The 16777-nt window shown below is 45.0% G+C and overlaps 1 protein-coding gene across 1 annotated transcript in view; it reads left to right on the top strand.

Annotated features, from left to right (window-relative positions):
- Positions 1–15696, top strand: part of LOC130381322 (fibrinogen C domain-containing protein 1-like) — a 63290-nt gene extending 47594 nt beyond the window's left edge. Inside the window, exons 6-7 of the mRNA XM_056588840.1 lie at positions 11208–11387; positions 15431–15696. Of these exons, the coding sequence (XP_056444815.1) occupies positions 11208–11387; positions 15431–15696 (446 nt within the window). The remainder of the gene's footprint in view (positions 1–11207; positions 11388–15430) is intronic.
- The last annotated feature ends 1081 nt before the right edge of the window (positions 15697–16777 follow it).

The following is a 16777-nucleotide window of genomic DNA, read 5'->3' as shown; positions in this document are numbered from 1 at the left end:
TAAGGGTTCAGAACCAGGCCTTTGCGTTATGCCTCTTTTGCCCTCTCAGAAGCCAGAGAGGATGAAAAGAAATGCAAGGCACATTCATGAAACTCCCAAACTCTGACTGTTTCGGCTCCGGTGATAAGGTGGTGGACCGAGTGGGAACAGTAATTAGGGAAGCTTCATGCTAACAAAAGCACGTTTCCCAAATCAATATTCCACTCTGTTGTGTAGCAGATGGTGCTTTCTTCTGAGCAAATATGTATTATTTCTAACTGTGTGTGTGTGTGTGTGTGTGTGTGTGTGTGTGTGTGTGTGTGTGTGTGTGTGTGTGTGTGTGTGTGTGTGTGTGTGTGTGTGTGTGTGTGTGTGTGTGTGTGTGTTTGCATGTGTGTGTGTGTATGAGTGTGTGTGTGTGTGTGTGTGTGTGTGTGTGTGTGTGTGTGTGTGTGTGTGTGTGTGTGTGTGTGTGTGTGTGTGTGTGTGTGTGTGTGTGTGTGTGTTGATCAGTGACTCAACTTTGTTGTTCCTGAAACTAGCAGGAAAGCAGGTTAATCCACTCACGACATTCTCACGAAAGAGATTCTCACAAAATCACATTATTTCTTCTACAACTTGTGCTTTTGGTAGCGTACAAACCGGCCAGATCCAGCTCCAGAACACCCTTCACTTCACATCTCGGTAGTAGATTGTCTAAAGTGCTACACTAGGTCTCTCTCTTTCACTCTTATCACTCATTCACTCGATCAGCTCACTCTTTCTCTCTCTCACTCTGTCTCTTCCCCTCTCTCACTCTCTCTCTCTATCTCTCCCATCTCACTCTCTCTCTCTCTCCCTCTCCCTCTCTCTGTCTCTGTCTCTGTCTCTGTCTCTCTCTCTCTCTCTCTCTCTCTCTCTCTCTCTCTCTCTCTCTCTCTCTCCCTCTCTCTCTCTATATATATATATATATATATATATATATATATCTCTCTCAGCTCTATCTCTCTCAGCTCTCTGTCTCTCTTGCTCAGCTCTCTCATCACTGCTGCGGTCCGCTGGGAGCTGTAGTTCCTGGCTCTCCCAGCTCTGTGTCCAGCTATTGGGATTAGCATGGTCTGTTCAGCACTGGCATGTCTTATTGTGTACAGTCATAGAAGGGGGGAACTAAGGATTTATCCCCAGGCTTGCTAGTAGAAAGATAGGCTCTCCCCCCACGAGTTCCTGTTTAAATATGCAGCCTCTATCCCGCTCTCACTCTAAGGAGGGAGCCCACAGTGTGTGGGCTTTGCGTGTGTGTCCCCCTGCAAATCATTGCAGGCATCAAATGAATAAATCACATAAATTAACAACTGGGAATAAGAGTGTTACATTATTTCACGCTGGATTAAATTAGTCACACTCAGAACATTTCATCAAGAAAAAAAAGACTGTAGAGATTTTCATGGCTAAAAAGTTATTCCTCAAAAGGGGTTAAAAGAAAATAAACAGTTAAAAGAAAGTGTCATGCAGTATTGCACAGTTTCAAATGTGTGCATTGCCCTACTGTATATATAGATTTAGCCTATATTGAATATTATTTCCCCGATATAAGTGAATAAAGATGTTGGCTTTAAAGAGCATGACGAGATCAAGAGGAATACCTAAAGATCTGGAGTGGAGTCAGGGCACGGTTTTTTCATACTGCTGCTGCTACTACTATTACTAATAATAATATTACTACTGCTGCTACTACTGCTATTGCTACTGCTACTACTGCTACTACTACTACTACTACTACTACTACCACTGCTACTACTACTTCTAATACTATTAATACTACTACTACTACTACTACTACTAACACCACCACTACTACTACTACTAATACTACAACAACTACTACTACTAATACCAATGGTTTACAAGTATTAGTATTTCTGCGTATGGTGGATTACTTTATTTTGCTGTACAAAAGTTGGAAACAACCAATTTACCTTATATATTCCTGATTTCTGTCCCATTGTTTTTTTTTCTACTGATTCAGTATTTCTGTATCACAATCTTAAGCAGCTCACCATGTAAATGAATACTGTGTCTGGAGTGAGGGAAAAAAATATTGAATGAAAAAATAAATCAATTTTAATTACTTTATTATGCAATAAATTATCTTATTAAGTAAATTATTCATATCACAAGCTGTAAATTACTTAATTTGTATGGCTCTGTATTCTTGCAGGCACGTTAAAATGTTTGGCGCTTCTTTTGAAACAGACCGTTCCCATACAGCCCCCCCTGTACATTATTCTGTATGTTAGTCGGGCATTGAGCAGACTGGATTAGTTATTCAAACAGCTATCGGATCCATGCAGTCCATCAAATATCCTTGACATAAACACAATATATTTTTTTACTATTCATAAAAAAAGCATAATTCTTTTGGAGGACATATTGACATGTCAGGTTTTACTATTGATATGCTAACTCATTTTGGAGTAACCAAAAAGATTAAATACTAAGAGGCGTCTCACTTTATAAGCACGCTTCCAAAATCCTCCACAGACAGTTTTGCAATTGTATGTAAAACACCAAGAAAATTATGTTTTTTTATCATAGCATGTCACTGTAAAAACGCTCCAAGCTTTTTCAACAAGGAATGATTCTGCTCTCGATGTGCTGGTGAAATAGGAAACACTAAAGCCGCTATGTAACATAATGAAGCCATCATAGCCGTATTGCTCAAATGATCCTCACAGTTAACCCTTTAGCGTCGACACAGTGCTTGGAAGTGAGAGTGTACGTTCTGACACATCTCCAGATCATCTGCGCCATTTTCACCCCATTTTCGCAGCCTGAAAACATCAGCGTACGTCTGCTGCCTTGTTTTGTGTTTTCCACATACAGGATGAGAGGTATGCGTCTCCTTTGGACGGAATGCTTTTGATGTGTTTCCTTTTTCTGAATGCTGGCAAAAACCTCCTGCCTTTGTTTTTTAGCAAGGCAGTTTTACCCTATTTTTACTTCAGACACCCAATAAAAAGAAAAACCCCTGCTAAGAAGAACAGAGTCGGAAAGGCGGCGCCGTCTAATAATCGAAACCGACTTTATAAAATGGAGAAATCTGACAAAGCTGGTTCCCGCTAGATCTGCTCACATGTCAAAGGTGTGACAGCTCGTCTTCTGTTCCCCTTCTCCCTCCCTCCCTCCCTCCCTCCCTCCCTCCCTCCCTCTCTCTCTCTCTCTCTCTCTCTCTCTCTCTCTCTCTCTCTCTCTCTCTCTCTCTCTCTCCTTCTCTCTCTCTCTCTCTCTCTCTCCTTCCCTCCCTCCCTCCCCTCTCTCTCTCTCTCTCTCTCTCTCTCTCTCTCTCTCTCCCTCTCTCTCTCTCTCTGTCTCCCCATCGAGTGTCACAGTTGGCTCTGGGGACGCCACGATTCGAGGAGTTCAGTGCACACCTGTCTGTGTTGTGCTCCTCCTGATGCACCCGGTCTTTTGATGGTTGTTGGGGTGGGGGTGTGGGGGGGGAAGAGAGACGATGGAGGGAGAAGACTGAGAGAGAGAGAGAGAGAGAGAGAGAGAGAGAGAGAGAGAGAGAGAGAGAGAGAGAGAGATAGAGATGCTCCTCTATTCTCTCTGAGAGGGGAATACAATGACAAGGATGATTACGACAGCAGCAGGCAGTTTTTTCCGACAGACATGTGTTCAAAGAACCTCAACCCACTCCCCCCATCCCATCCCATCACACACTGACACACACACACACACACACACACACACACACACACACACACACACACACACACACACACACACACACACACACACACACACACACACACACACACACACACACACACACACACACACACAGAGACACACACAAACGCATACACCCTAGACTCCCTAAGAGCCTCAATGACCCTCGACGTCGGTACTCCACACAAGCTGCAATCAGCGGCCTCTCCCCCTGTGTGTATGGAGATGGTAACCCCCACCAAAAGTCTCCAGGCACTGAGCTACAACATGGATGAACATCACAGACAAACGTTAAGAACGAATCCGAACGGAAAGGGGTAAGAAAAACGTATTATTGAGTAATAATCATAAAAGGAGTATAAAGCACACAATAGGGACGAGATGGGTGGGAGCTCTTTTGTCTCGTCTTCCCCTTCTCTTTATTCTTCGTTCTGTTTGGTTCCAACTGTCGGAGGAATTGCCTCCCAGACTCACAGAAGTAGAAAAAGCAGTATGAATTATTAATTGAGAGAAATGTCGCAAGCGGCAGAAGGGAAGCGTAATCTGAAAAAACGTGTTTCATCCTATTTCTCCTAACCCTGTAGCGTTGCAGCACTGAAGAAAGAAGGGAGGACCACAGGGTCACAGCCCCCCTAAAACCATCCAATATGGGTCTCTACGTGCTCCATCAAAAGCCGATAAGTCCATAATATTTGGGTTGTTTTTCCTTTGGAAATCCAAGAGATGTCCCACCCGAGATATCGTATGAATTTTTAATGGAATGACACTAATGTCTGCATCATTAGCCGTTAAATCCGATTTAGGGAGGACAAATCTGTGCGGTAATGGTTTAATCAAAGTGGGGAAAGTTGTCATGTTGTCTCATGTTTAGCAATGCAAAACAGGTGCAGCTTTTGGAAACAGGGAAACCAAACGCAAATGGACAAAAGATCTGGTCCGGAACTCGAAAATACTCCCAAGTTGTAACTTGCCCTATAAACCTAGCAACTGGAAAAAAAATGAGTTATAGATTTCCATGACCCAATTTAATGAATTAATTGCCCATATTTATCATTTCTGTCTGTCGTTTTTCAAAAGATCATTACTGCGGAGGGAGGCACAGTTCGGTCCCACATGTATTGCAGTTCCTAAATTTAAAACTGGCCTGTTTTAAGAGGCCTTAGCTTCTCCTATTGTCTCTCTTTGGCTGTGATTTGTCATGATGGACAAGAGAATAGTGTTGAATCGGTCCGTTTTTTACCTTTTCACTCCTTGGAGAAATTATGGAATGTGCAGGGAATATGAAGGTCTGAATGTTAGCCAAGCGTTACAAATTTTGCATTATAATTATTTTGTATACATTTTTAATCCTGGCAATACGTGTTGTGTTATTCATTTAAACCATATTTTTATTTAATTGATTTATTAATTATAAATATATTTATTCAGGCTATTCTTTTATTAAAATCAGTTGCTAATTTGACCTTTGTGGCCTTGTTGTTATCTCCTTTAGAATCTTTTAACCCGAGAAGAAATGGCTTCCATTTTTTGTGGTGGTGAATAATTGGTCTCAAGTCGTTTCATTCTACTTGTCAGGAGCCTAATCCACTACTCAACAGGATATACCGCCCTGGCTTGGAACCACACAGTCTTTCTCAGCAGCAGCTTCACAATATCCAGGAAATATAGGGTTATTTCCCAAGCTTTGTTGTTGGGAAATACCATTCTCTCTCTCTCTCTCTCTCTCTCTCTCTCTCTCTCTCTCTCTCTCTCTCTCTCTCTCTCTCTCTCGCTCTCTCTCTCTCTCTCAATCTCCTGATCTCTTTCTCGCTCTCTCTCAAGACTCAAAGGGTTGTATTGGCATTGAAAATGCAAAGCACAAAAGCAAACTATTTACTGAGATGAGGTCTCACTCCATTCCTCTCTCTCTCGCGCTCTCTCTCTCTCTCTGTCTGTCTGTCCGTCTCTCTCTCTCTCTCTCTCTCTCTCTCTCTCTCTCTCTCTCTCTCTCTCTCTCTCTCTCTCTCTCTCTCTCTCTCTCTCTCTCTCTCTCTCTCTCTCTCCCCCTCTCAGAGATGAGTGAGTGAACGTCTCGGCGTCTCTTCATATTTTCCGTTGCAGGGTTTTGTATCAGGCAGGATTGTCTAGGGATGATAACTGTTGGAATCCCTTGCCGAATGATTGGTAACCTAAACCCTACTTGTAGATCCCTGAGCATAGAAGCCTCCAACCTGCATGCTCATTAGTGTCAAAAATATTCTCTGTAAATCGCATTGGTTGAGAGCTTCTGCTTAAAGACTGAATAGTGAACGCTATCAGTTGCCTAACTCATGACATACCAGACAGCTCAAGTCTGCTATCGGGTAAAACACTAAGACAATCTCAACTTAGCTTTCCTCCCCTGACCTCATTTCACACCTCCATTCCACCCATGGAGATTAATGTGAACGCAGCAGTTTCACAGCAGAGGAGCCCTCCATTTCACCGGAGTACATGGAGCTGAGAAAAGGAACATGAATCCCGTCCTGATAGGGCTGTAAGCGCTTAAATATAACTTCTTACACGAAGCCAATTAATTATGAGCGGCTGCCCCCCAGTTGTACTCCGGGTAGCGGGGCGGGCTGCGAGAACGGCTCTCTCAGGTTCCGCTGCTGTTGCTAGGACACGGCAGGTATGAATGGAGGCTAACCGCCGGTCGTACGCACAATGGAACGGGGACGCTTAGTTTCCACCCACGAAAGGAGCACCCTCTGTGACCACAATGACACAGCCATCCCTCTCCCAGGACGACGGGAAGTGAGGGCGGTGGAGGTGATTGGGCCCCATGTGCTAACAACTTGGGGAGTTCACAATAATTGTGAGGGGAAATAAAACGAGTCAAGGCCTGAGGTCCACGATGAAACTTGTACTGTATGGAAGACATATGTGTTTTCGGTTCTCAATTGGTCCTGTAAATATGGTCAGTCAGGACAAGTGTAATGTTCAGTTTCCACTCGACCGTTTTTCCTCTGTTGCTGGTAACGCATAGCATATAGAAAGGGTCTTTGGTTCATTTCAAATGAAAACCACTTTGGAATGGAAGGTAAAATACTCAGCCTCTTCTTAGTTACCCCTTGTCATTTCAACGCCATTTGGACGAGGATAATGTCATGTGTTTATCATCTGTTCAGTGAGGGCGGCTATTATGAGAGAAGGCACAATGTTGACACTTTTATCCCCCCTGCCCCAGAAAGCCAAATAGTCCCACAGTTATTTCCAGAAATGGTTGATGTATGCATGCTATTTGAATAAATGGAAAAATTGTTTCTCTCTGATGTGCGTTAATGTGGCGCAAGTCTACATCAAAGGGACGAATGGAGGAGAGAAGCATGCAAACCTCTACCACTCCCTTTCCTGTGTTCATTGGCAATTCCATCGCTAACCTTCACTGCCCCATCCGCCCATAGGAGGAGAGACCTTATTTAATTCTCAACTTAGCCACTAAACGGTAAGTGAGTGAGAGGGGAAACACGCATCTCCCCTACGGAGCAATCAGTATGTTAATATGCTCCATGCAACACAGCCCCTATCCTCACTAGAGTGCGGAAGACATTTAAATAACTTAACAATAGCGCTTTAATTAACCGACGCTCAAACACCTGAGCGTTTAGATTTAAACCAAGGAGGAAGTATGTTGCTACACCGATTGTCTTACCACTTTAATTATTCAGATTTGGAACTTGGAAGAGGCTTCCCCTAGGGATTTAATTAGAAACTGATTTAAAGTTATGTAAATGCAGTTTTAATCTAAAGAGTTTTTTTTTTCTTGAATGTCTTGTTAAATCTGGTATTTTATTTACATTTATTTTTATGATTTTTTCATTTTCTTTTTATACCCAAATCTCTCTTTTGAAGTTGAACAACAAAATACCCTTGGCATGTTCCCCTTGGTGTCTTCTTGGATTGCCCTTATTCCAGCAATGGCACAGAGCTATTTGGATGGCGCTGCACTGCATGAATGTAAAATAAATAAAAGTTAAAACCCTGCCACGCATCAACGTTAAATTTCCTTAAGTCACTCACAATGGCATGAAGGAATGGCAGCCAGTCACCAGCTTTCCAAAATATACACTTATTGACCCCCCCATCAGGGCTGGAGACTGAGGCCTGGCTGGTAAGTCCACTCTGAATAATAATAGCTTACTATGTTTGCAAGCAATTTGGCTTTTTTTCTTTTCTTTTGAGAAGAAATACATTTACGACTCAATTTACCATTATTTGACTGAATATGGTGAAGGGGAAGAAAAGTAAGTCGGAAATAACACCCCCTTTTGTGTTCTGATTAATGTTTCCCACTGTAGACCACTAGGCAAAGGAGATAATTGACTTGCACCCCGGGAACCATGGAAAGTCCAAAATAATAGTACAACACATGAGAAAACAAAGTTCACAGATGAGTAGGAAGTTTGGTGGATATATGTTTTAATTGGACTATGTCTTGCAACACACAGTGCCTCACAGATTTGAGAGTAAACAACAGTACTAAGGAAAAGTAACCTTGAGCTGGGCAAATGGAAATAAATACTCCAATAAGACAAGATAGCACAAAACCAAACCACAAGCTTGGTTCGTCAAATAGATTGAGGACTTCGGCTTTCGCAAATGGGCGGAGCTATTTCTGGCGGGACACTCAAGTCATATGCCCCCTATCAGCTGACGGCTAACGTGGTCCAATCAAAAGCACGTACCCTAACAGGCGGTCAATTTCAGACCTTCCATCTCACACACACTCTGCCAAGTTAAGAGTGCTGAGCTGAATCTCGCCCTCCACCATCCCAGCCGCCACCTGCCTTGGTGCTGCTCTGCATCGCATATAAAATAGAACCTTCACATTGGGTTGAGATATCTGATATACTCCCTGTGGTCAAATGTCGGTCTGCTGTTGGTATTCTGTATCTGACACCTGGATGTCATCCTACAGCAAGGAGAACCCTAAAATAATATAACCATACTGCCAAACTAGATTGAATTACCATTTCATGCAATACATGGTTACATCTGTGAGTGATTCCTGACAGAACATTGCCAAACAAAAGATATTATTTTCCCGAACACCCGGTATATCTGTGTGAGTTAACAGTACACAGTTAACAATATTTTCAGTGTAAAAAAGATTATATATTTATATCTATATCTGCAGCATCACTTTTTTGGGTTAATTGTTTATTGTTTATTGAATGGATCCCCATTAGCTGATGCCGAGGAGGCAGCTAGTCTTCCTGGGGTCCATGGGTTGAAAGGTATCTAACAAACCACTACAACCTTTGCCAGCATGCACTCATTTGGAGGACAGTCAGACTATCATCAACATTTGACCAAAAGCTCAGAAAAGGTAAGCCATTAAATAGAGATAGGGAATGTTCCCTTCTTATTCATCACGTGGGAAAATTCCTGTATTCAGAAAACCAATATGAATCATCTAAGGTTGGTTGAGTCTTTCTTTGCCTAGGTCTACGAAAAACCTCTAACCTGACAGTAAATGCTAGGTTTTAGGTGTACCCTAAATCCAAACAGGATACTTTATCTCTTTGTTTTTGTTTTTTTTACAATTAAAAGCGGATGGCAGATTCACAGGGTTAGCAGTTGTTGTGTTATTATATAAATATCTTACCAATGAATAGTTTCTTTGTGCAAATGTTAACATTTGCTATTACAACATCCAGAGGGTCGGTGAACACGCGGTTTCACTGCAGTGTTCAATCGTTCTTAGATGTTTGTTTGTGTTTTTTGCCAATGGGTACGAGCTCTTGGCCATGTCCGAGGGCGGCGAGCTCCTCCTCTATCTTCGATCAGTTCCCTTAGTGCAGATCTCACTGTGGGGAGAGGCTATCAGTTCACTAAAAGCACTATTGGTAGATTGCAACAAAACTCTTTTGTCTCTTGTTTTGTTTTCGTTCTTTCTGTGGTTCTTTTAAGAGACGAGAATGGATTAATTAAAAGCGCATTAAGGACATCAGACACATTGATGAAACCCATCCAGTCTAATGCGGATAAATCAGACGTTATGGGGAACTGTGTGGGGAGCCTCTTCCTCATCGCAGAACGCTGCATACTAATAAACACAGTCAATCTTGGGATTTGTGTTTTCCATGGTTACGTCTGTATTTAATATCCACAGATTCTGGTGGATTGTTTATTAAAGTCGTAATGTGTAACATTCCAAGTTATTAGGATTGGGACATTCAGAATTCAAATGACTCACTTATAGTGTGGACAGTGTAACATTCCACTCTGACTTGCTGTGCAACTGGTAATTTAAGTGGCTGGTCAGGTCATTAAAAAATGCGAGTTAGTTGAATTATGACGAAATTAAGAAAAGCACTTTTAATTGAGGTAAAACTCCAGTGGTGTGAAAGGAAAATAGGCGGATAATTGGCTTGAGTATATTTCAATCATTATAGAACTTTGCTCAAGATAAGTAGATGGTATCGGTCTGTGTAACAGGAGGGACATTTTTCAGATCTAGACAAGCTTACAACTCAAAGTGGATGTAGGTAAGACTAGAGAGCCGTAAAGAGTGAGAGAGAGAGAGAGAGAGAGAGAGAGAGAGAGAGAGAGAGAGAGAGAGAGAGAGAGCAGAAAAGAGTGGGAAAGAGAAAGAATTTCAAACCAAACCCCAAAAATGTCCCCTCCTAAAAAAGACCACTCAAATAATAGCTCCTCATTTGAACCTAGAGCGACTTTAATAAACAAGATAAGAGGTATGGTAACACATTCATTAGTTTAATTACAGATATAAAAGTGCAGTCGCAGCGACCGCTGATAATCATCTAACTGAGCGGGGTCGTGCTGAGAGGGGGGCCTGGGTGTTCTGCCATGAGACTACGGACCCAAACCAATACACATAATTACGTTGTTAGAAGGACAGGTGTTTCACATTTGTGCTGGTGTGAGCAGAAAGAGTGCGGTTTGTATTCCAGTCATGTGTGGAGGACACACTAGTAGGTTCATGGTCCCCGCATATAAATATGCAAGTGGCACATGCTCTCACATACGTGAGATAAGTCTATAAAAAGGGTGTTCAAAATATTTTTACAAGTGTGAAACTTTCCATGTCATGGCTACGTAAAGGGCTTTAGGACTGTCTGCACGAGAGAGTAATTATAGTCGTTATGTCAGTATATAATGCTGCAATAATAGCTGCCTGTCACCTATTTTGATTCCCGGTAGTTGGGGTAACAGCCTTCCTGTAATCCGTCTCCGATATGTGCTATGCTCTCATCTACTTTTATATATTCTTCTTTTTTTTTCCACATTCTTTTTTTACATTTCACACTACGTTTTGAATTCACAAAAGTTTCAGACATTCCTTTCAAAGTTCCCTGCAGCCGAGCAAGGTCATTCCTGAAAGGCCCTTCCTCTTGAGGACTCCATTCCATCTAGCCTTTTCCCCTTTGTCCTCTTCGCTACAGTGCACCTTACGTCTCTCTCTCTCTCTCTCTCTCTCTCTCTCTCCCCCTCCCTCCCTCCCTCCCTCCCTCCCTCCCTCCTCCCTGCAGGTCTGAAGCAGATGCATGCCCTCTCCATTCAAGGCAACTACGAGCTCCGCATCGACATGGAGGACTTTGAGAACAGCACAGCGTTCGCCCAATACGGCACCTTTGGAGTGGGCCTCTTCTCAGTCGACCCCGATGATGACGGGTACCCTCTGACCGTGGGGGACTACTCAGGCAACGCCGGTAAGGCGCGGGGAACAGCTTTGAGGGGCAGCATGTGCAACCTGCTAACATCAGTGTGTCAGTGTAGCGAATACTATAATTAGACGGCGAGAATTAGATGACTGCTGTGAAACTTTAACGGTGTTGCGTCCGTGTATTATTGTGTGGTAATAGGCAGCGTTGTTGATTCAATCAATATTAATACAGGAATATGGTTACAGCGTGAGAGGCCAGTGAAATAAAAGGGACAACCATGTGGAACCGTCTGAGGGAACATCTGTCTTCCTGCGTCGCAGCCTCCTAATTACGTTCCCAATTACTGTAAACCCACAGCTGGTCGGTCCGCCGTAGCGCGAGGGGCTGTTTCTTCTGCCTGTTTGTTTGTTTGGTTTGTTTGTCCACAAGTGAAACAAATCTAGAAAAAGCCGAGACACCCGCATCTTTATCTAGAGAGCCTCCCCACCGCGGCCCGCAACCTGTCACTCTGACGCCATGACTCCCGATGATTCGCTCGCCTCGACCCACCATGTAAACACTGAGCCCCCCCGCCGAGACAAAGGAGACATCCCTTCAGGATAGGAGCGGTGGTGGAGGGGGGGGGGGGGGGGGGCGGACCGATACGCACCACGGGCGTCCGAGTGTGGGATGAAGTGTGAAGTGTGAGGAATATCATAATAACAGTGGAAACAGAAGGTTTTCCCACAACGGAGGAGGGGAAGAGAGGGGAAGGGCTGGGATGGCAGGCCGACATGACAGGGAACCAGAGGGGAAGTGAAGTGCGGAGAACCTGGGGGGAGAGCATTGAGATTCTGCCGGGCGGAGGATGTCTGCTAAGAGGTTTGTCATCGCGGGAGGCGGGGGCGGGCGGGCGGGGTTGGTGGCCCGGCCCCATAGAGGACGACCTTGAACCGGCCCTGCCTGTCAGGCACTCAGACCCAGGCCCGTTCAGCCCCCCCCACCCCCAGCCCCCCCCACCCACCGCCCCTGACCCGCGACGGCACTGCAGTTGCTAGTTTGGTGGCAGAGCCAGCCACGCTATTGTTGTTCTGTGTCTTAATCGTTCCATTATTGTTATTCTTCCTCCCCCTTTCCTGTAATTAACTCCTCCTATACTATTGAATGAGTCCACACCAAACCACTACTGAAAAATCTTGTTTATATAATTACCGTTATTGAATATAACTATTGGCATATAATGTGGCGCTAATAGCTTAATTATATCACTGCAATTTTGCATGATGGAAGTCGATAGAGAAAAAAAGCTGACTTCAAACACTACGAAGGTGAGCAACTCAGAGTGGTTAGGTTTTCAGAAATATAAAAAAATATGTTTCCAAAAAGTTAAGTACAACTTTGACCACAGGGGGGGCTAAAACCTGCGGTTGTGAGTGACGATCAGCCTCAATGTTCAATCAAACACAAGTCTAATTCAAAGCGGACCAGGGACTCGAAACTTAACGTTCTCTCTTATTGGCCTTGCTAGCATTAGCATGTTTAGAAGGCTCAGGGAAAATTGCGTACGCGACGAGTTGACTCACACATTTATCAAGAAAATGCACATCTTGGTATTCCAAATGAATTTATTCTATTTTATTTTCCTCCCTTCCTCTGTCTCTCCCGATCGCTAGACAGGTAGTAGTTTTGGAAGGTGAGGGAGGAAGGGGGGAGATGGGCGGGGTGTCTGTGGTGTTGGTGGTGGTGGGGGTTCGGGTTAAGACGGATGCTAATGAGCCCGCATGGACCCCCGCCACCACCAAGGTGACACACGGAGCCGTTATAAGTGGGCCGCGGTTAGCGCTTGACTGTTCTTGCAACACGGGGGACACACGATATTATTGCCCCGTCGAAGACATCAACTGCTGTCCTCGCCTTCTGGGAGATTTGGGTTTTGGGTTTTGTAAAATCATCATCAGGGTGACACTTTCAGAGGTGTTGCCATGGTAACAGCAATAATGAGCCCAGGACAGGGGGAGGCAGGAAGGAAGGGGGGGAGGGACTGAAGAAGGGAGAGCGGGAGGAGGTGGAGGACCCATGGATGGATGGACGGGTGGACACATCCAGGGCAATCACGCAGCGCTGGTCACCGGGATGAGCTCCTGGCTGCTGGAGCCCAGCCTCCATTGTGCAGTCAGATTGGTCCCTGCTATCGACCCCCCCGGTCACGGCGGGGATCGATATTATCTGGCAAAGAGAGGAGGGAGGTGGGCGGGGGGAGGCTGTGCTACATATGCATCTTACCTCTGAAATGTGCGTTTTACCATTAAAATCAATCCTCTTTCAACGGCGTCTTACATTGAAATCTTCAAAGTTTCAAATGGATTATGCCTTTTTGCAGTCTCAACGTAACACATTCTTCTTTAATGCAAACGTTGTTTTCAAACAAATGTATTCCTGACCAGATATCGGAAAAACAAAACGAAACGTTTAGCCTACAAAACATGTTTTGCAGTAAGTAAATTGTGTCACTTGGAAGAAATGTTCTTCTTCTACGGTGGCTGAATTGAGTTGTACAATGCTTGGCCATTGGCAATGCCGTTTAAAATTCATTGCACACACAGCAGCGTAAACTTGAATGCACAGTCAAAAGTGGGCTTATTGATGAACCCATTGTGATGTCAGTGGTGAACAATACTAATACTAAACTGTACAACTGTTAGTGATGCAGAGAAAAAAACAGATCCACTCGATGGAAAGATGGAATGCGTAATAAGCCACAAACCTGCAAGACTTGCAAGAGGCAGCCTACTTTGCAAAATATGCGTTTCTCATTACAATTTATTTTATTGCCTCTTTCATCATTTTGTCGACAACTCTCACATGAGTCAGTCATGGAGCAGGCCGTGGATATCGGGCCAGCATTGAATAGCTTAGAGTAGTATTCCCCATGGCCTTTGACCGTGTACAACCAACGTGTGACTTAACTTTACACAACACTACGCAACGTACAACAGGTGAACCTGTCCTGCTAGGTCGACGTGCACACCCATCACACAGGAGATGTTCTCCTCATATCCTTGCTTGCTTTCATGCTTCAAAACACTTGTAAGGTCAAAGAAAAGCGTCATCAACTAATGACCTACACACACGCACACACACAACCACGCAGATAGAGAAACAAACACCCCCCCCCACACACACACACACACACACACACACACAACCACACACACAGACAGCCATCAAACAGATGCAATCCTTAGCTGTATTTTCCTTCTTATGATCATAATCAACGTGTGTGCGCGTCCACCTACACACGCACGCATCATTAGAGATGCAGTGTGATTAAAAATAAAAAATAAAAATAAAGGTCACCATAGGAACTTTGAAGAATGCAGCCCAGTCTCTCGTCCACGGGGTAACGAGGAATGACACTCTGTGGAGTGTGGAGGCCCGTTCGGCACGCCTCAGTCCCCCCTATTCATGTGCAAGATTAATGGTAACAATTACTTCCCGTTTGGATATGAATTAGACAACCGTTGTCACTCTATTTGCTCCCTAATTTGCTGTTTCGATCACCGTGGTGATTTCTAGATGACAGTCGTTAGTTGGAGCTTAACCAAAAACAAAAGGAGGGGGAAATAGCGGCACTTTAATTAACACTTAATGTAATCTTTGTCTTTCTCTCTGCCTCCCCTTTGTGCCATCCATTGTTTCCTTTGTGTTCATCTCATTCCCATTATATTGGTTTGATTTGTGAACACGTCGACCATGTCAACATCGAAATTAATACAACTTGCATGTTTACGTAAAACCTGTTAATAACTTCAACAACCCCCCCTTGTTCCATTACTCCTCAACCACTGTCGATCTTTCATCCCCTTCACCTCCCCATTTTTGATTCTCTCCTCCTCCACCCTCATCTCCACCTCAACTTCATATCCTCCTACTTCCCCTTCTCCTCCTCCACCTACCCCCACAATCATAACCATCTCCTGCTCCGGCAAACCCTTCCACCACCATCAATCCATCATCCATCCATCATCCATCCTCCTTTACCTCATCTGCCAACACCCGCACCACCTCCATCCATCCTCCCCCTCCTCCAACCCCCTCCCCCACCCCAGGCGACTCCCTGATGAAGCACAACGGCATGAAGTTCACCACGAAGGACCGGGACAACGACCATTCGGAGAACAACTGCGCCTCCTTCTACCACGGCGCCTGGTGGTACCGCAACTGCCACACGTCCAACCTGAACGGGCAGTACCTGCGCGGCCAGCACACCTCCTACGCCGACGGTATCGAGTGGTCCTCCTGGACGGGCTGGCAGTACTCCCTCAAGTCCTCCGAGATGAAGATCCGGCCCACCCGCGAGGCCGAGAGCAAATGAGACCCGCGGAGAGACCGCCGACTCCCCCCCCCCCCCCCCCCCCCCCCCTCCCCCCTCAACCAACCACCCACCCACCCACCAACCCACCCGAGGAACGATGACAAGGAGAAGACAAGGACGCAAACGCAAAAAACGCGACCAATGACAGGTCTCGACACAGCTAGGACCGGGCCGTTTCTGATTCATCTGCTCTCAAACCGACTGTCCACACATTCAGCGGCCTTTCTGCCCATCGCCAGGTCGCAGCTGTGTTTTTTTGCTTTTTTACCTCTCACCCCCCCCCTACCGGGCTAATTCTGATATCATATTGTAGAGTGTGTGTGTATTATTTGGAAAAAAAAATTGATTTCCTTATTTTCCCTCTGTCCCCCGCATCGGACCGCCATCACACTCCCTCATGTTGCCAGTAAGCACTCGTTCCACAAAGGCTTATGTGTATACAGTTTCTTCTTTTTGTTCCCTCCCCGCCTGTCCAGACACGCTGCCTCTCCATCAGCCCCCCATTCTCTCCCCCGAGTTCTGAAGTGTGTCTCAGAGTGTGCGAGGTGATCTGAACTAGTGCTCACCCGCTCCAAAAGAAACTCCCAAAGAATGAGTCCTGTCCTAATGAATAGTCGCACTATCAACCATAGAATTGGGCCCAATACTGACCCTGTGATTAAATTGACATTCAGCGCCTGTTAGCTGGTATCGACCATCAACACTGTAGCGGGCGGAGGCCGTGCTAGCAGCGGCACGGAATTGTTTGTGATAAAGGAGAGTGGATGGGAGAGATAAAGGGAGTTCCAGAGCTCAATAAACGTTGGGGGAGAGAACGCAGTGGTCAAATAAAAAGGCGGGACAGGGGAGGGGGCGAAAAAAGGGAAAAAGGAGATGACACTCATACAGGAGGCAGATTGTGCGTGTCTGTGAGAGAGAGAGAGAGAGAGAGAGAGAGAGAGAGAGAGAGAGAGAGAGAGAGAGAGAGAGAGAGAGGGATAACACAATAAAGGAGAAAGCGAGCGTTGGATCCCAACATCCGACTGGGGCCATTAGGGAGTATTTGGGCACTTTGTCTCACGCCAGCTGAGCACCAGCCAAC

This window comes from Gadus chalcogrammus, chromosome 4, assembly GCF_026213295.1.
Source record: "Gadus chalcogrammus isolate NIFS_2021 chromosome 4, NIFS_Gcha_1.0, whole genome shotgun sequence".
In the NCBI taxonomy this organism is placed as follows: domain Eukaryota; kingdom Metazoa; phylum Chordata; class Actinopteri; order Gadiformes; family Gadidae; genus Gadus; species Gadus chalcogrammus.
This window is presented reverse-complemented; position numbering and strand designations above follow the sequence as displayed.